Source organism: Perna viridis, chromosome 5 (genome assembly GCF_037379345.1).
Source record: "Perna viridis isolate PV_CMFRI_1.1 ecotype Kerala chromosome 5, ASM3737934v1, whole genome shotgun sequence".
NCBI lineage: Eukaryota > Metazoa > Mollusca > Bivalvia > Mytilida > Mytilidae > Perna > Perna viridis.
The window spans coordinates 40,930,463-40,951,593 of record NC_142449.1 but is presented as its reverse complement, the minus strand read 5'-3'; the positions used below and the strand labels follow the sequence as shown (position 1 = coordinate 40,951,593).

Below are 21,131 nucleotides of genomic sequence, written 5' to 3'. Positions count from 1 at the left end.
TTTTCCATGTCTGGTCTATGTTCCTGTATTACATTCTTTTGATTACCGCTATAACCTTGGTTTCCTTGATTACTCTTTGATTACCGCTATAACCTTGGTTTCCTTGATTACTCTTTAAAAGGCCTTGTCCTATTTTTGTCTTTAGTTAATTGATTTTCTATACGATTACAAAGAAACGGAAAAATTTAGCCTACCAATGCTGAAGTTTTTTTTTTTAATTTCGACCTTGCATAAATGGTTTTGATTTAATTTAATTTCATGATTACCAAAAGTTGCCTAATAAAAATTAATTAGAAAACTGAATCATGGAACTGAATTAGGACGGACCTATTTGTACTAAAACAAGATCTGGACAGAAGCTGTTAGATCCTACATGCAGAGACTAAATGGAACAATTGATCGGTATAATACTTATTTGATTGCCAATGTATTTTTAATTAAATAAACTTTTTTTCGGTTTTGTTGTTGTAAGTTGGATTTAAAGATGTAAGAAAAGCAAGGAAACTTAAATGGAGGATATAGATGCTGTAGTAAATAACATCATTTTAATTCAAGAATCGGTTTGATACAGATTTTACTGTATGGAAGTAAAAATCACTTTCTTTTCGTAGATTAATGATTACGGTTTCCCCATGTTCTTACAAACACAACTATCTGTGCTGACGGATACGACTGGTGGACAACATATACACTTGAAGATCATTGGGGATGTGATGTGATATTGATTGCACAATTCAGGGCGATATTCAGGAACAGTACCCACATCTTTAGGCCTAAAAAATAGAATAATATAATATTACCATTTTTACTGTCAGTTCTATTTTGGACACAAAATTTTCCTATCATCTGATCAATAAACAAGGTCATGTACTTAAGACCACGCCCTTTTAACCGGACTACTTTTATCAATGAAATAATCCTATCTGAAAAAGCGTGTGAATTGGAATAAATTAATATGAATTTAATCATAGTTTTTGCGAAAATATTAATGCGAAGCGGTTTATGTTATGCGTAAATCGAAACAAAGTTCTTCATACAAGATAATGTATTCAGATATTGGTTACATATTCCTTAAACATGTTAAATTTGCTTGTACTTTATTCAAATAGAGGGAGTCACCTAGTTACGTTATCGTAACTAGGAGTCACCCTGCTTTCAGACACACTGGTCAAAATTCTCGTATTATTAAAAGAAAGTATTAGATCTGATATGTTTAACTTGCTTCCGTAAAATCACGTACACATACACACAAAATATTAATACGTCTAATCAATTTTAAGTTTTCTGTATGAATATGAACCAATTAACAATATTTTCCCCATTCCCCCTAGTTTTCAAGATCCTCTTTTATTGACACGGGAATCCCCATTTTCAATATAATTGAAACTACCGCAACACAAATATGTATGAATAGGAAATGAATATAATAATAATAATACGTGGTGCATATAAAATACAAAATCTTTTAGCCTTCATCAACACACAATGACATCTGCGTTGTCATTATTTTGTATATTTATGACCTATGTTATTATTCAAACCCTGTATATATTATATTCATCAGACAGGACAGCCCTATTCCCTATTTCTCAGTTATTTTGTTCATTTCCCAGGTGCTACTGTTTCTTACATGTAACTCTGGAGTTTAGTAGAAAAAAAAGAGGACAAAATCTCGTTGATTTTTAAAATTTTCGCAATAAAAAGTTCATCGATAAATAAATGAACTAGGTCTTAGCTATTTTCGGTCATGCATTCCCATTTCCGTACAGATTGGTTTTTGAAAGCAAAGTACTTTATAAGCAAAGCGATAAATTTAGAGTGGAAATTTCACAAATACGCAAATGCACACGATTAGGGTGTATCCGGAAGTATTTTCACTTGTAAACTAATACATACATACATACACTGTAATAAACATAGAACTACAAATGTTTAGGAATTATTGAGTATGTCAAGATAGCATCGTTTGTTTTTTATCATCAACGTGTTCGTACAGTTTTGGTTTATACTTACGTCCCACACATTCTAAGGTAGTTACAGTCTCTTCCTTCATCCATACCAAAAACAGTTTTGGGAGTTTTACCATCACAGTTACTTAAGACTGTGAATCTCTTCGTCCGTGCTCCTAGAAATCAAAACAACACAATAATATGATAATAATAATAATAATAATAATAATAAAAATAAATAAAGACGCCATCCTGTCAGTTTGGCTTGGAAGAAAATTTATTTCATTATCATACAGTACAGCTCGTACAAACTATTTGTAGAGACCGTCTGTTGAAGCTATGATGAACTGTACCGTTTGCACTCGTTGTCTTTGTCAAGGCAAAATGAAAACCGATATGAGGTCATTAACAAGTGGGGGGAAAATTAAAGGTTTATCAGCCTACCAGCACTTTTCGTCATGTTGAATATTTCAGCATCGTCAGGAACCTTTTCTTCTTTATACAATGGGAACTCAAACTGCTCATAGAATTTTCTTAAGTCTTCTCCCAATGACACAGTATTAGTGACCTCCCCATCAACATAATACATTTCTTCAACCACTATGGATGCATCACTAGAAATACTATTCTCCATAAATTTGCGAACAGTTAAAACTCTTAAGCGTAATATATGTCTTTCTTTTATTCATAACCCATTAAACCAGGTCTCTCGACCGATGCTTAAATACTATAAAATTGTGGCCTCGAAATCTTTCCCGCCAAATCTATAGGGAATAATTTACCTGGACCTAAGAGTTATAGTGTCTTACATTATCACTCATTACATTCGGATTTCTCCAATACCGATTGGTATAATAAAATAAGGAAGCGAAACCTTCAACAAGACTCGATTTGAAGATTTTGTAATTTGAATATCTCGATTGTAAAAAAAAAAAGAAAAACAGGCGGGGGTGATTCATGATATCTCAAAAAATCAATGAAACTGTTCAAAAACATTTGTTACGTCATAAAACAACTCTTTCTGCCTTCATATCCTTGGCCGGGCTGATTAGCTATATAAATATTTTGAAACGGTTTTACCTGGTTAGTGTAAAAATTCTGGCGGCCCGGGGAAATTTTCTCCGTACTTTTCTGTTGTAGAACGCGAAAGTTTCTGTCAGATTTTCAGACTCGGGGCCAATACGGCATCATAACTTCCGGTCGTTTGACACCGCCATGTTGAGTTAGAATTGGATTTCATGAACTTTGATCACCAGGACTAAAAGCTGCAGAAATGCAAAAAAAAATAAGATCATGAAATCCAATTCTAACTCAAAATGGCGGTGTCAAACGACCGGAAGTTATGATGTTGTATTGGCACTGGTTTGATCCATATTGGCCCTCTTTTTTCATATTGGCTCCGTATAGATGCCCGGTTTGAATTCATATCAATTGGTCAGTTTTTGACATATTATAAAGTATTTTGGATAGTTGTTAATAACACTTGATATTTTACTAACATGCTCAGTGCCCGCCTACTGTGATGACACAGATTCGTAATTTTAGGCGAAAAAAAATAATTCTAATAGATTTAATGTAATCATCAATTTATTGAATACTGTAAGAGTAATCAAGGGAACCAAGGTCATAGCGGAAATAAAAAAAAATGTAATCCAGGGAAAAAGACCAGACATGGAAAACAGACATACACAACAAAGAACATAAAGTAACTAAAATCATACATACAGAGTAACAAAAGTAAATGAGCAACTCGGACTCCACTAAAAACTGGGAGCATGGACCAGGTGCACCGGTAGGGTAAGCGTCCTCTGCTTTTCTAGAAACACCCGCCGAGTTGCTAATAAAAAGTCAAGTCCGGGGTAGACAAACGAGGAAAGGAAAACTATGACCCGTTGAATACATCAGTTTTCATTGTGCTGATGGATACACCATAACGATCCACGAGTTCATGATGACGACCATAAAACTTCTGTAGTGATGACTTCAATCTTGTAGCAACATAACCCTGTTCCAGAAGCCTATTTGTTAGAGTTCTAGCGCGATACAAAAAGTGTGCGTAGTTTCGGCAAGCTCTGGCATAACGTATGAGTTGTGATATGAACACTCCATACGCAGGAGCCGAAGGGATGTTGCCACAGATGAAAGGAAAGTTAACAATTCTGAATGAAAAGTAAATAATAAAGTACCATTCAGTGTAAGAATCGGGCAATGGATGGTACGTCATAATTATCGATTTGGTCTTTTTGCCTAAAATGTATTCAATATATCTAGAAAACAACTGAAAAGCTATTTAGATTTATCCTGAAGCATCCGTGACGTAGGTATTTTTGACTGTTTATAAAAAGAAAAAGTGTGGGAAAATTTTCTCGCCAGTTTCCCATTGTGCATTTCCACTAAATTTATTCTATCAACATCTTAAAGGCAAATTTTACAAACACTTTGATGGTTATCTCTGGAGGTTATTAGGTGTAGATACTTTGTAAATGTAATAAAAGCTCTGCGTTTTTTCCTTAATGTGCCACTCCTTATACACAATTTGCCCGATTCTTAGACGGAGAAGTACTTAAATAAATTGGGACCGCTAATATTATTCAAAACTTACATGCTACAAATTCATGTAACCATAGTAAAAAAGTTTTAGTAATTAGTAACTAAAACTGAATATAAACATGTCTTTCATACCCCTTTCCTAGTATTGAATCCAATTCGCTCTAGTAAGAAAATTGTCATCTTTGGTACGTAAAGGTGGAGGGTCCGGTTCAGTGATGCACATACATTTCTATACATACTTGTACACACAAAAGTGTAAATATAAACATCATCTGTTTAATTGGTTAAGCCAAAACAACATGGCATCTGAAATTGAAAAAATTGCAAAAAAATACCAATGATGCTTATAAGAACTATTTTTTTCTGTTATACTTACCCAACTTTTAATAAAGGATTCTGTGATAGTACCGGCGTCCAAAACATTTCCATTCATATCCAGATTTCTTAATTTACATATATTCAAAGCAGGAAGGCAAGTTATCTGTTTACCCTGCCAATTTAAAAAAAATGTTACAGTATTACAACAAATGTACCATGTTCCATGCTGTACTTGCAGGATTTCGTACATAGTATGGATGCTTTATGCTAACTTTCAAGAAAGATGAAATTTTATCGAAAATATACATACCATTTCACTTTATTTCTTGTTTAACTTTAAAAAAGAGACTCTAACTTTTGATAACTGTCAGTAAATAATATCAGTTCTATTACCCCTTACTCCCCCCCATTTATTAATTTTTTGTATAATTATATAATGATATATATAAATATACTTGGGGTCGAAATAATGACAAGAAACTATTTTGTTGGAAACCTAATAAGAGTTAATTGTTTTCGCCTTAATACATGTAACTGATTATGGGTCACTCTTTCTTACCCTTTGAAAATCCTGCATTTTGTATGATTCCAAAACATCATTGTGTTGAGGTGTATGAATTTTGACAATGTTTTTTCCTAAATTAGTTTCTATGTCCTCCCTGAATCTGGCTCGTCCTTCCCTTATGTTGTAACCAAATTTCTGCAGGGAAAATGAATGATATGATTTCAATATACATATACAGTACATACCCAATGTCTGTTAATTATGATATATAAGTTGAATAAAATAAACACGTGCACCCTATCTCCTATATGTATATAACAAGTCATTGGCATTATGGACAATTGTTTTTCGAGCAAGAAAAAAAAAATCATTTCTATTAGAAAATATGCTTTGTTACGTAAAATGGAAAATAAGAAAAAATCTGTATTAAATTTTTTTTTCGATGAATGAGTAAATTTTTCCCCCAAAATTCAGAACATTTAATAAAAACTGGCGGAACAGTCTCACTCCTCTTTGCACAATTGTTCTTAGCATTGATAATTTATTTCTTTCCGTTTATTTCTCATTTTTAAACAAATTATATTTGTTCAGGCGAAAGTATGAAAAATGGACAACGGAACGGAAAGGATAAAACAAATTTCTGGTTCGAGCGGGTGGTCTACTCAAAACTCAAATTACTGAGGAATAATTCATCTTTGTAAACCAATGAAAAAGGTAGAGTTTCATATTAAGTATAATATTCACTAATAACACAATACACAAACAAGCCTATGCTGAATGAATGATTTACAGAAACAAAGATATATATGTGTACTACAAATTAAACCAAATAAGTTGGAACATCTCGAAACATGGCTACATAAAGAGGCATGAAATAAAACTCACCATGTCGTATTCCTCTGCTATTACATATACGCCAATGAAAAATAGCTGCAGTACTATTGTGCAGATCATTTTTACTCAGTTTGGAATCTGTTGGTAGTATATAGTGTTTTAAGTTAATGAAATGACTGTGAGACGCTCTACCTCCCCTAAACATTAGAATATCGAAAAAAAAAAAAATACAGAAACGTAATCACATATATCAAAAGTACATGACCTGCATGTGACTGTATGAAAACAGGAAATAAAGAAGATCTACATGTACGTACAAAACGTGGCGAACAGAATAAAATGTAATTATATATAAGATCTGAAGATAAGGAAAACAGGACGTCACACACACACACACACACACACACACACAAACACACACACACACACACACACACACAACAACTGGACCCGGAAGATAAGAAAAACAGGACTTCACATACATAAAGACACAACTGGACCCGGAAGATACGGAAAACAGGACGTCATATACATACACAACTGGACCCGGAAGATACGGAAAACATCACACAAAGACACAACTGGACCCGGAAGATACGGAAAACGTCACACAAAGACACAACTGGACCCGGAAGATGCGGAAAACGTCACACACATAGACACAACTGGACCCGGAACATACGGAAAACGTCACACATAGACACAACTGGACCCGGAAGATACGGAAAACGTCACACAAAGACACAACTGGACCCGGAAGATACGGAAAAAGTCACACACATAAAGACACAACTGGACCCGGAAGATACGGAAAACGTCACACAGACACAACTGGACCCGGAAGATACGGAAAACGTCACACATAAAGACACAACTGGACCCGGAAGATACGGAAAACGTCACACAAAGACACAACTGGACCCGGAAGATACGGAAAAAGTCACACACATAAAGACACAACTGGACCCGGAAGATACGGAAAACGTCACACAGACACAACTGGACCCGGAAGATACGGAAAACGTCACACAAAGACACAACTGGACCCGGAAGATACGGAAAACGTCACACAGACAAGAAAACTTATTAACAGCATTAGCAACATGAACTCCCACAAAAACCACAAAAATATCTCCCACAAAACCCACAGAAGTAACTCCCACAAAACCCACAAAAATAATTCAATGTTGATTTTATGGATTCGCCGATTTGTTGATTTTGAGGGAAACTACTAAAAATCATCAAATGTATATTTCAAGTATATTTTGTTCTCACCATGGATTTAAGAAATCAAATCGCACGATATGACACGATATGACATCATTATACATAATTTCAAATTGCTGTAATATATAGGTGCAAATATAGAGATAAATGTAACGAAGAAGAAATAGATGGATGAACAATCAAACACCATGCATGATAAATATATACATCCCGATTTCAAAGCAGAATAAAAAAATGCCAAAAATTACCAGTACCAATGCGCGAATTCATTTACCTTCGATCAGAAATAGAAAGTATACGTTTACATGTATATGTTACAATTACAAAGTGTTATAACACTCTGTTAGATCTTTCATTAGACTAATTTCTCTTTTAAGAACTGTTTCACTTTAGTATCATGGAAAGTAACACATGCGAATGTTCTTTCAAGTTCGTTACTAACCAAAAAGTTTTTCTATCACCATGACTTAAAATACATCTTAACAAAAATAATTATTGAATATTACTTACAATAGAAAACAAATAAATCTACTTACATGTCTTTATTCTTGAAAACAGATTATTAGATGCCCCTAAGGACTGTAAAAAGAGGGTTTTATATACACTCGCTATACCCAAAACTCCTACACAAGCGGTAAAATCGCTGAAGACACAACATCCAATCAGGAAGAATCTTTTAAAAATTAACAAGATCTCGGTAAAGGCACTTAAGTATTTTACAAAGAAATGAGTTTACTTCTACATGCCTTTCTAGGAACAAGTATAATGATAAGTGGCTATTTACCGAATGGTATGGAACGACTAAACTGTCAGATGAGATACACATTTGTTTCAGTGTTGTCAATTTTATATTATTTGCTGTGGTTTTATCCTTACATGTGGTCATTTTGTATTTACGTTATGTAGGAACATCTTTACATTATGTCGTTTTGTCTTTACGTTCTGCCATTTTGTCTTTACGTTCTTTCATTTCGTCTATACCTTCTGTAATTTTGTCTTTACGTTCTGTCGTTTTATGATTACGTTATGTCAACATATATTTATGTTATGTGGATTTATCTTTACGTGCAGTGATTTCTTCTTTACGTGGTGTGCTTTCTTTTTTACGTGATGTGGACAAAAAATTCATGATGACGTGTGACCCCGGAACTTTTCGATCCGGTGTAAACTTCAAATCTTTCCGTAAAAGGCAAAATAGACGTCACAACGCCGATTAGAAAAATGCTGAACCAAATATACTTGGGTAGTCTATCCAGTCACTCTAGAGTGTTTATTCTATAGTAAAAAATAGCTTATCTGTTATTTACGTTCAATATTATCACAATTGATACACCTGGGACTCTGTTGATGACTTGTGGCGATTTTCGTAGTCAGAATTTATAAAACCAAAACAAAACCCAAAAAAAAATATAATAAAAATTAAAAAAAATGAAAAAATGGGAATTTCAATAAAACACGTTAAACTTGGACATTCATATAGCTCTATCTAAAGAACAGGCAAAAGTAAAACAATAAGTAATACATTCATATCTTTTGCACAGAATAAGACCATCAATTCATGTTCATCGTCTGAATATAGCTGAACTATTGCTGCTCGGACGTTAAACCCCAACAAACAAACAAACAAACATAAAACATCAATTGGTCAAATATCTATTGCAAAATCACTTGTAATCAAAAAGCCAAGCATGCAATAAATATCACAAAATATGCCTTGGGTTTGTCAAAAATACTTTGTTTAAATGGAAATACGAAATGTAATAGACATGTAAGTAGCCATAAATTTTGTAGCATTTGTATATCGCTAAGTAGTACTTAACTGAACTAGTTTTTAAGTATCTTATCTCTGAACTTCCTTCTCTGGCTTGTCCGTTATTTAGATAAACATCTTTTTTTCTACAACGCACAAAATTTTTAGTTGATAATGCTTCATTTGTTTTTTGTTTATTTTGTTTGTTTTTTTTTTTTGTTTTTGCTTTAGAAATCATTATCAATAATCATTTTATACTTTCATGGTTTCATTGTAAAAGAATTACATACTTGCATCCATCTACATGTATGTATTTCCCACTCGTTGTATAAGTTGATAATAGATCATGACAAATGGAAGAAAAGTGAAGTACACTATATGTTTACATAGATACTGATGCTTCGTAAATATACGGTGTTTTTTAGACTACGTATTTGGAAATTGAGGAGAATACGGAAACGAAACAGAGAACTTTGTATGAGGAAATTAGTTTGGGTGGTAAAGAATGGGGTTTTAGAAATAATAAATGTGAAAAATTGTGTTCGAATCAAAAGAAATTCTGATTATAATGTTTCTTATTCTGACCATGTTCTCTTTACTTTAAGCAGACTTGGCGAAATATATTTTTTATTTGGCATATTTTGACCTTTTTCTCTACATATGTGCGACAAGAAAATGTGAAAACGTTTGCCGAACAGATTAAAAAATCTGTCTGACATTGTCTCCGTCTAACACATTTCGCCTTGCTTTAACACAAACAATGTCTAGTTGGGTAAAGAACTGTAAGATAAATAACGTATTAGATTGCATTATAACAATCCGTCATCTGTTATTTTACCTAATACTGGCAGATAGTGTGTACTTTGTTGTTTTGATGTTAAATCAACGCCCAGTGATAACTACATTTGAAAGTATCAGATAACAATTCTCAATAGTTTACGTGGTGTGCTTTCTTCTTTACGTGATGTGGACAAAAAATTCATGATGACGTGTGACCCCGGAACTTTTCGATCCGGTGTAAACTTCAAATCTTTCCGTAAAAGGCAAAATAGACGTCACAACGCCGATTAGAAAAATGCTGAACGAAATATACTTGGGTAGTTTATCCAGTCACTCTAGAGTGTTTATTCTATAGTAAAAAATAGCTTATCTGTTATTTACGTTCAATATTATCACAATTGATACACCTGGGACTCTGTAGATGACTTATGGCGATTTTCGTAGTCAGAATTTATAAAACCAAAACAAAACAAAAAAAAATAATAATAAAAATTTTAAAAAATGCAAAAATGGGAATTTCAATAAAACACGTTAAACTTGGACATTCATATAGCTCTATCTAAAGAACAGGCAAAAGTAAAACAATAAGTAATACATTCATATCTTTTGCACAGAATAAGACCGATTTGTTTAAATTTCTCAAAATGAAACTAATCGGCTTTCGTTTTTTTTTTTGTATGTGATTATCTACTATCCCTTTTATCAAATTAAATTTGACCTTAACAAAAAGGCTTTCCCTTTACAGAAATCGATTACATTGGTTAATTCAACAATTTTATTTCAAAGACCTTTAAAGCTGCATTAGCTGCCAAATTTGTTTAGTTTTGTTTCTACTGAATAGTGCTTTTAATCTTAGTATAAAAAAAATAACAATAACGGATACACAGGTAAGCACGTGTCTTGTTTTCATTTCATTTCATCTACTTCTTGATTAGTTTTCAAATAAATAATGATCATATTTGAGCCGCATTATATCACAATATGTAAATTTCAAAAGGATCCTTGCGTTATATTCGAACTTTTGTCTTTTACGGCTTGAGTCCGTCAGTCTTCCTTGTCGTTGAATCACAGGGGCTTGGTAAGTATTTTTAGTAACACATATGCCCGCTAGGTAATGGGAACCTCGGAAAAAAACCTACCAGAAGTCACATGCATACGAACTTATCTAGGTCGAGTTTTTGTCTTGCAAGACAATAAATATATAGACACCTATTTCAAGTATTCAATACATTTTATTTGTGGATGTCAAATGAAATTGTACAAGAAAAGTACAATTTAGTGGTAATAAATAAGGTATATTTCAACACAAACAAAAATTTACGAAAATGACAGCTAATGCAGCTTAAATGTCTTTACTTAAACGCGCAAAGGCAAAACAATTGTTTTATTAATCAATCATTCAAATTTATTTATACAACATAAATCATAATTAGTATATAAAGCATATATCAGCAATTTAAAAAAAACTGTCTATATGCAATGCACATTATCCTACATAAAAAATATATACATGTATATATTCATAAGTAATTCTTTAAAAAAACATTTGTTGCCCGGGATAATCCATAAAGCTATATGCATTCGTTAGCTTAATTGCAGTTGAAATATATTAATTTTCGAAATGGTATATTATACAATCATGGCACCTTAGTGCATTTATAAATACTTCGATATCACTACATTAGATTGCATTATGACAATCCGTCATCTGTTATTTTACCTAATACTGGCAGATAGTGTGTACTTTGTTGTTTTGATGTTAAATCAACGCCCACTGATAACTACATTTGAAAGTATCAGATAACAATTCTCAATAGTTCAATGGTGTGGGCTGGCTACTCTGTTCAGTAGTTTATATACCTGTCCCAACTTCTTGGGGGAGAATTACTCATTATATCATAAGGAGCTCTGCCCCTCACCTTTGATTTCTGGTACAAATATTATTCATGAGCTAGTGATGTTCAAAACATATTGTTAATCTTTGTATATAGAAGTTTTTTGTTATTGTATACAGAAGTTTTTGTTATTGTATACAGAAGTTTTTTGTTATTGTATATAGAAGTTTTTTGTTGAGTTGTACTTTTGATACTTAATTTGCGCCTTTTTCAATTCAAACATAATGTTGAGTCTTTTTGTGAAAATCAAACAAAGCAGAAGAAAAGGTGACACAAAGTGTGATAGTCACCGAGACACATTTGGTGAATTTGGGCTCAATACATGTACATCATTCAGTTCAAAACAATTCATGTTCAAGGAATAAATTATCGTGCAGCAGAAATATGGTTTCGGTCATCATTTCAAAATCACCATTGATTTTATGAATGGTTTGTACAGTAATAGTTGTCACTTCGTCGGAAAGCAAGAACAAGATAGAAAGGAGCTGTCAGAATGAGAAACTTGACTCATCCTAATACCGGTATCAGCATTTCTTGTTGACAAAGAACCGCTCTGTGAATATGCGCGCGCGCGTGTATGTGTGTTTGAATATGTAGACACAGTACGATTTGTCTCTATAAAATGTTAACTTTACCCAATATGAGGCAGATGCATCATATAAGAGGATTGATATTCATAGAAATGATTATGCATTTTATAGTTTGACATCAACTAAGATTTATTTTTCTTCATAATTCAAAAACTTTAAGACGTGAGCTACAAAAAGATTAATCATATTGTTTTGTTAAAGATACAAAACTATTAAAAATAATGATAATATATATAGCAGTGTTTTACCGAAATTCAATGATCCCAGAGAAATAAATTTCGATAATTCACACTGTATATTCGGTAATTTCTCTCTCTCACGTTCTCCCGCTGAAACGTCACATCGTTGATATTACCCGCTAACCACAGAATTTAAAATTCATGTTCAAAATATCGATAATGTGTGACGAAAATCTATGTAATAAATAGGATAATCAATTGGTTATTGTGAATAACCAAAATATGATCACTCGTTCCAAAAACGCTCCAGAAGTTAACTCGTGCTCGGAACAAGTTTCGCACAATCGTTAAATCAGGGGTTCTTCGGAACTCGTGGTAATATTTTGGTTATTCACTCTTTCCAATTAGTTATCCTATTGTTACTCTGTATTACAATTTAATTTTATGTCAGACTGAAATCAGGCTCTCAGTGTTTCTAAGGTCGAAGGCCAAATTCGTATTTATTGCTGTTATGTGGGCTATACTAAGTAATCGCATTATTTAAACCTCCACTTTGAAAGCAGACAGTATATAATGATCATGGGGTCCGTTCCTAAGTACGTCCGTCCGCACCTTTTTCGTTCCAGTTTTCCCTGCAACTACTTTTATCAGAGCCACTTGATATTTTGTTAGAACCTTTATACGAGTATACCATTTTACATATAATATTCGAGCAACATCAACTTCTTGATTGGTGACTGTTTTATATCTTGACCATATGTTATTTGTGATAGGGGTCGCGGGTTTCCTTTAGTAAACTAAAGTTACTTACAGTTTTTTTAGTTCATGTTGTTATTCTGTGTATTTGCCCAGGCATCCATCTGAGCGTTGTAAATATCGACACAAAAATAAGGAAAATCAGACGTAACACAAACAACTAAAGCACAAGCAATATGAGCTACAAAGACGAGAGTGACACAAGGTGCTCCAGAATAATAAACATTTCCTGCTCTGCCAGCATCACCCATCATATTGCAAGTGAGTGTAAGCCGGTAATAATCTAGTAACAATTACGCAGCTCACTGACAAGAGTCAAAATAGGGTTTAATCAAAAACAATTCGCATTTTGGCGATATTATTCAATTCAACAAAGTATCATGGTGGAAAACTATCCGAAATAGACAACTTAAATTTAAGATAACAAAAAATCTAACTGACGATATTATCTGTGAGATAGAAAATTCATATCAGTCAATCAAATTGTGATGACGACCGTATAAATATATTAACAAACTAAGGCTGAACGTACCGCTGATTAAGGTATCCTTACTTTACATGCAGGGGAAGCCCATGTACATATCACAGGCTCAACTGAAACGGACTAACTTTGAAATAGGCTGTAGATATTGATTTATTGCCACTAAGAAAGGAGATGTTTACAATGTGAAGTGAAAATTGTCATAAAGTTTCGATTTCAAACATCCCGTGTCATTAATGTATAGGTTAAAGTCTAGGTATGAGGCTGAAGGTGCATCAGTTGTCTATTTAATGTCAATGTAATTAGAGTAGATTAATTGAAGTAATCCTTAAAACAATGATTATTCAGAGATAGTATGTCATGTATATAACGGAAAATGAAACTAAAGGACTGGGCTACTCGTTTCTCTTTTATTTCCCATATGCATTCCAATGGTCTGCTGGAAAACATGTCCCTTAAATGTGACAAAAATGTTGTCGACCAGAAATTCCAACATTTTAACATCATCAGATTCCGCATATACATTCTGTTAGAATCAATTTAATTTTCACGAAATCGGCCTTTACCTAATACCGAGTCGAATGCAAATATTTTCTTTCTTCTTTTACATTTGTTTTATCTTTTAGGGTAACTTCCCTTAATGAACCACGTTTTTGCATTATAATAGACTAGGTTTGTTTGTTTGTTTGTTGGGGTTTAACGCCCGAGCAGCAATATTTCAGCCGTATCCAGGCGATGAACATGAAATGGATGATGAAATAGACTAGGACACACACTTGCTTTTAAAAAAAGGATTATGTTTTACAACATTTCGATCAGATTACTTAAGACATGTCTTAGGATGTTCTTAATCCTAAGTTTGTTTTTCATATATTGTCTTCTAGTTCCCTTCTTTGTATAACATATTGGTGAATTATATCACGTTTAACTGACTTAAGTTTGTCATGTGGCAGTGTTGTATACAAGGTAAAAAATTCGAAAGTTTGTAAACTGTTACAAAAAGTAAGGCTATTGGAAGAAAGGCACTTTAGTAAATCTTCACATCTGATTAATACCACTTGTAGCGTCAAGCATCAGGTGCGGATTAATAGTGGGGAATCGGCGTTCCCTCATTAATTGAGGGAATTTGTTTGTAATTGTATTTTTTTTGTGTGTGGTTGTTTTTCTTTTGTTTTTGCATGCATATAATCTTGATTTTTCAAAAATTCAACCCCAAATTTTTTACGATTGACTACACATGCAGTTCAATTACCCCTCCGAAATTCTTGATCTGCCCAGGGATTCTACAGCCCATAATTGCATTAGCAAACGTTTATAAAAAAAAAACTTGAAATGTTTATTTCTGCCAGTTTTACGTCATATTTTGAATACGCCCGGTGTGTTGACTGGATCAACCCTGTAAATGGACAAGTGAAGGTAAAATCAGCCTGAATTCTCACCTCAAATCGGTTCTTATTTATTAGAAAACTTAATTATTACAAATAATTTAAATGGAAACATTGTAGAGCTCTTCTCATGCGTGATTGTTGTCTGCGATCAATTGAAATCAATACTCGTATAACGTTAGCGACGGAGAACGGTAAGTCAGAATTAACTGATAAGCTATCACACTGCCTTTGCAATTCGATTGTTTTAGAATTTTACACCAAGCGTTTCGTTGATAATAGCCCCTTTTCTTTGGTCAATGTGTATTGTGTTGGTGGATTTATATAAAAACTTAAGATGAAATCATACATCAATACAGTAAACTTATCGAACTATCAACACAGTTTAATCATGTTTACATTTAAAAGATTGATACATGTACCATTTTGCCACCTATAATCCTCGTTATGAGTTCCTTCATTTCATTCAGCCACCTTCATGTATCTCGAGTAATACATGGTGAAAGTACTGCTCTGTGGGCTGAACATCCGAACACTGGCAAGATTTCTGACTACATGGTGAATGTACTGCTCTGTGAGCTGAACATCCGAACACTGGCAAGATTTCTGACTACATGTGTACTCATAAGTTGATTCTCAATGCTAATGCTAATTTAGTAGTCATGTTTTTTCTACTATTATTGGGATCTAATCTCTACGTTTTGTATGTCATCCGGATGAGACGACAATAAAGCCCAAAATTGACAATAGCCATATGCAAATCCGAAATCCGAAAATCTGAAATCGTTCGAATCCGGTCTTATTTTATCTAACGTCCAACTCAAAACTTCGTGTAGAAATTCGATTTAATGCTGTTATTATAATCAACGACTGTATTTAAAAAGTGTCGTACAATAGTCTAAGAGTTTTAATTTAAAGGTGAGAATATAGTTCCCAAATGTTATTTTTAGGAATGACGTGTTTCTATTACATGTATTCACATGAAACTTATGAAAGAAGTTTCCATTAGTTCGGTAATATGGTAATGTTCAGAAAAAAATCTAATAAAGTGTTTTTTCTATGGAATTAATTGAAAACACAAAAAAAAGTAATGCCATTTTCTATCTTCCGGTGATTTACATAACAAAGGTTATTCGTGGCATTCGGTATCGCCCAAGACGTAGCCGAGGGATGGTACCGGGGCGATAAGGATAACTGTGGATTTAATAAGAAATGCTTAATAAGCAAAAAAGTAAACATCAACTAAACAAGATAGTACAATTATTACAAAGTAAATATAAAAATACATATAAGATCTATAATATTTTATCACAAAAATTTTCATGACTTGTACCGATAACCTGTGAAGTAGAGTAAATGTTAATTGGCACCAGTATGCAGAAAAGTATGTCCTGCTTTGTACTTAACCGTTGTGCATGTTTTTTTATACTAGAAAGATTTTACTTCAGAAGGAGAAACCACCAATGGAATGCAAAACAGTTGTACCGAAATACGTTAAACGGTATTAACATGGGGGCTGCTGGATCAAGCTCAGGAAAGGTAAATATAGAGCGCCGTAATTGTCTCAAAGTGAAGATGGATATTTGTTTTGTCGATTTGTATTTACGTCCTGTAAAAGCATGAGTGACCAGTACATATGGATGGATTGTTTGGGCAACACGGATCACTAAAATGTAGATATATAATTGTATTAAACGGGTGAAAATGTTAAAAATAATCTTTGAAGCACGATTGTTTCGGTAAAAGTAACAGATTCAAAGAAACAAACTGCTGTTAGAAAACCAACCAATATCTTTCAAATATTAGGAAATGAAAAAGGTAGAAAATATAAACGGGGAGGAAACCACAGTAGAAGGGATAATTAACTTGTTGCAGTTGGGTAGTGTATTACCAGCGATCCGTGCGATACCCGATGGGGAATCGCCTGTTCGAAAAAAAATATAACGGCCGTAATATTAATATAGTATTAAAAGCAAAGAACAACGTCCAGGAAATAACGCCCCGTGTAATTCTTATGAACAAGTGGAGCGTCTATATACTTATAGATTAACAATAAGTGGAGCGTGTCAGTCTATAAGATATCTATTAAAGGTTAACAAATGTGGAACGTGACAATCTAGCCTTTTACATGCTTAATGGCTAACTAGCACCGGCAACCAGATGTTGAAACCGGTTACATTACAAAAACACAAAACATAACAATCTCCTCCACAGACCTTTAATTACTATGTACATATCACTCTGCTAGCGAATACGCTCTGCTATACATAATATGAAAAATCATAAGGCAAAAGCTGCGAAGCAGTTTCCGGTGTACTGTACTATTTTTCATAAAGGGTGGAGTTTAACACTGTGTGTGGAAGAGATGTAAAGCTTTGAAATTGCAATTATACTCTCCGTGCAGGAGATTGCTATCAAAATAGTCCATCCATAAACAGTAGGAAGTGTTGAATTACTTCTAATTTATACACCAATTTGATCATAAAAAATTAAGTCAATATCGAGAAATATGTGTAAGATAGGAGTGTGTTTAAACGCAAAATAGAAGAATTATTGTAGAACAACAAAAAATTCGTATTTGAGTGTTGCCACGCACATGAAAGAACCTTATATGCGGAACTTGTGAACGTCTAAAGCAGTATATGATGTAACATTGTTTGAAAGACGCGCGGAGGCTTTCCATGCCTTATAACGTTTTCCTAATCAAAGGTGGTAAATATAAGAACACGGCTTTTCTTTGTAATAAAATAACCATTTTTACAATCATAACAAAAGTTTGTAAATGTTATAGGAGTTTGTATTATAAAACTTATACATATTCTAGGCAGCGCCAACGGTTCTAAGAGGGTTCAGATCGGAATTTTGGGCTGAGAAACGGACGGCAAAGAAAGAACAAGAAAAGACTCAAGCGTTAAAGGACCCAGAGCAAAGCATTGAGATTTTAGAAGTCGAGACCAATGAAAAGATGCCGTTCAAAGAAGAGGTCAAGGAAAGAATGACAGAAAAGAGTGTTTCCATGGAATCAGAAAACCCAGTGGGAGACAAACCTGAAAGTTGTTTAAAAAAGACAATTAAAACGGGTGAGGTTTTGTTTTACCCAATTTATGATTATAAAATACTAATTAAAACAAGCTTACTATATACACGCATTTTTTGGGGGAAACTTTTGAATCTTTACCCATTCATTAAAATCGACAAATATACCAAAAGCAAAACAAAAAATGTACGATATATATTGACATACATGTATGGATATGAAAACTTTCAAACGATGTTACAACTGTCAAATTTACAAAGCAAAGTTTTGGCCGTTTTCTTGGTAGGACTCGTACCGCTGTAACATCTGTGGTAGTAATGGCTGCAATACATTGTAAGTCTATCGCCCCAGACCACTCGGCCAGATAAATATCATTAAACTTGTAATAATATACAGATGTTGTAGTGCTTGCTTTTCAGACATTTATAGTCCTTTGTAAAAATATTGTTACATTAACTATCATGAATTCTTCGAATTTTATTAGTGTCATCTTCAATTTGATGGTATCATGACGACTGTCATCCTCGATTTTAATAAGATTGTGATATCCTAATCATGAAGACAGTCATCCTTGATTTTAATAAGATTGTAATGTCTTACATGTAATCATGAAGACAGTCATCCTTGATTTTCTGGTTTCTTTTCTTCTACTTTATGTGCAATATTCACAAAACGGCTTCGATCGGAGGGGTTTATACATGCATATTTATCTGCATACAAATAAGTTTCACGTGACACAAGTTCTGTCTATTTGATACTTTTTTTAGCGTATAAACAGGTTTTCCTCAAATAAATTTAACTATAGCCTGGCCTATTCTTAAGATTTTTTTGCGTTTTGTTTATTTTAATGACAACTTTTCATTCATATTTAAGTTAATGTTACTGTACATAAATTTTTTTAAAGGTTCTTCAAGGACACTCTATGCCGTTGGAAAATCGAACGAGGGATTTCGTAGTTATGCCAAATTTAGTTTCAATGTAAATGCTCGCCATGGCGGATGTACATCGCTACTCTTCGTTGCATGTGCGACTTGTGACTATAATACTGAATTGTTTCTAGTCAGATCCGGGTTTGACTGCAATCACTTCGAGACCAAGTCAATATCGCATGTTACGGAGAAACCGGAAGTTTACTATGAAGAAACGGCAACGACTCATGCAATATGTGATGTATCCGGGACCTTTATTGTCGATCAATATTGCGCACACAATGATAATATGATGTTAACAAATGACTCTCGAAATGATGACCTGCAAATAGGGGTTTTTCTTGAAAGTGGACACGATGGATCAGAGGTAAAGCTACCAATCGACCTTACGAGGGAAACACACGGAATAGAAAGCAGTCTTGGTATTCTCCTATGTAGTGGAATATCAGATGGAACTCCGGTTCATTCCATTTATCTCATTTTAACTCGAACAAATACAATACATACGAAATGTATTTCGGGAAATGAAGAAAGTTACACTTTTGAACGCACAGAAGAAAATGACGTCATTGTCCACGGAATTCCTGGGAGTCACTTTGCATTATTCAACAACCGAGACATTTTGAAATCATGTCCGGGACGCGCACTGGTGTCCAAACGAATGTCAACAGATGGCACTGAGAAAGTATTGTTGTTGGAAAATGTTCAAATTCATGCAACGCTTCTCGTTCTTTGTTCGAACAGTAATGGCACAGAAAATTCAACAGCTTCATCAGTTTACCAGTTGTCAATTTTTGGCGGGAAACTGGTAGAAGTTAAGGAAATTTCAGGCTGCTGTGGTTTAACGTATAATAAATCCGATTTATGGACGTTTGACGTTTTGTCTAGCCAGTTGTGGGTAACTTGTCCAAGCGGGCCATGCCGATTTGCAATACTGTCTAATATTCTTGCATCGGATGACGATATTCTCACTAGCAACCACCAAAATGGCTGCTTAGCAACTGGAGAACCGTACACTACGACGGGAAATATTGAATGCACACTGTCTAAAATTGACGGAACTATCAACAAAACGTCGGAAATTCTTATAATGGTTGATCATAAAATTATTCGAACGATTCCAGCCAATGAATTAATTAAAAATGGCGACGTATTTAAATTCTCAAGTCAAATTTCCGAAGAAACCAAAGAATATGGAAAATATTTGGTGCGGGTATTCGCCATTAGGAAGCATGAGAAAAGTAAATATCGCTAATTAATCAATACTCCACAGTCATTGTTTTATTTGAATATGATTTTTGTCAAACCAATGATTAAATACGTGGGATATAAGTTATATTCATATAACTTATATATTAACAAACAAAAGTTTTTCTACAAGTATCCAAATATATAAGTTGGAATATGACGACATATTACGATATGTTGATACCGAAACCTTAACATTAGATACTTTTACAATACAGAAACTTGGGTTTTTACAACACCTTTAACCCTTGTAAAAGTTGCATTTTTTTCGTTACAGTTGTACAAATGATGATGCTTAACAGACAGAAAAAACCGGTACTAACACGTGGGTTTGTTTGGGGAAGGGGATGTTTTGTCATAAATACATATATGTCAACTTAAAAAAAAATCTTCATTTGAATATTATGCATATATCTATTTTTATGATATAAAAACGAATTAATTACAAATATAGTAGCTTATATATATAGAAAGCTTTTCAAATCGATTATAAAATGTATCCAATGTAATATTTGCATTTGTATTTTTAGCTGGCAAGGACCAATTTATAGAGCTGACTGGGTCCCCAAAGTTCCTGGTAAATCAGAAGCCTGGTGTTATTTATGCATTAAACTGTTTCGGGCCGGTTTATCATAGCCTGGAAGATATTGTTTATTTAGATGATCTTGAACTAAATGGCAATTTTGATCCAAATCTACATGGTGGTAAGCTGAGTCAT

The 21,131-nt window shown here is 33.6% G+C and overlaps 2 protein-coding genes across 9 annotated transcripts in view; one reads left to right on the top strand and one right to left on the bottom strand.

Moving 5' to 3' along the window:
• Window positions 1–531: 531 nt before the first annotated feature.
• LOC148617723 (uncharacterized) lies at window positions 532–8,134 on the bottom strand. The gene is made up of 8 exons (XM_088585249.1): window positions 7,920–8,134; window positions 6,208–6,294; window positions 5,377–5,517; window positions 4,876–4,989; window positions 4,336–4,353; window positions 2,394–2,577; window positions 2,014–2,125; window positions 532–773 (listed from the first exon to the last, which is right to left on the bottom strand). Exons 2-8 carry the CDS (start codon window positions 6,274–6,276, stop codon window positions 620–622), a joined length of 792 nt encoding a protein of 263 aa, XP_088441375.1. The 5' UTR covers window positions 6,277–6,294; window positions 7,920–8,134; the 3' UTR covers window positions 532–619.
• A 7,180-nt stretch (window positions 8,135–15,314) lies between these two features.
• LOC148617722 (uncharacterized) overlaps window positions 15,315–21,131 on the top strand; it is a 35,098-nt gene continuing 29,281 nt past the window's right edge. For 2 of the 8 annotated variants that reach the window (XM_088585235.1, XM_088585233.1), the window contains exons 1-4: window positions 16,145–16,738; window positions 18,024–18,279; window positions 19,141–20,406; window positions 20,944–21,117. In XM_088585235.1, the coding sequence (XP_088441361.1) occupies window positions 16,556–16,738; window positions 18,024–18,279; window positions 19,141–20,406; window positions 20,944–21,117 (1,879 nt within the window). In that variant the 5' untranslated portion in view covers window positions 16,145–16,555. Of the gene's footprint in view, window positions 15,394–15,669; window positions 16,118–16,144; window positions 16,739–18,023; window positions 18,280–19,140; window positions 20,407–20,943; window positions 21,118–21,131 lie in introns of those variants that run through there. The other 6 variants (XM_088585237.1, XM_088585236.1, XM_088585240.1 and 3 more) reach the window with 6 other exon arrangements.

Coding starts and splice junctions, on each gene's coding strand:
- LOC148617723 (XM_088585249.1), bottom strand. CDS start 6,276: ATGATCTGCACAATAGTACTGCAGCTATTTTTCATTGGCGTATATGTA. Junction 5,518..6,207: donor TAGCAGAGGAATACGACATG/GTGAGTTTTATT, acceptor TTTTCCCTGCAG/AAATTTGGTTACAACATAAG. Junction 2,126..2,393: donor CAACATGACGAAAAGTGCTG/GTAGGCTGATAA, acceptor TTTGATTTCTAG/GAGCACGGACGAAGAGATTC.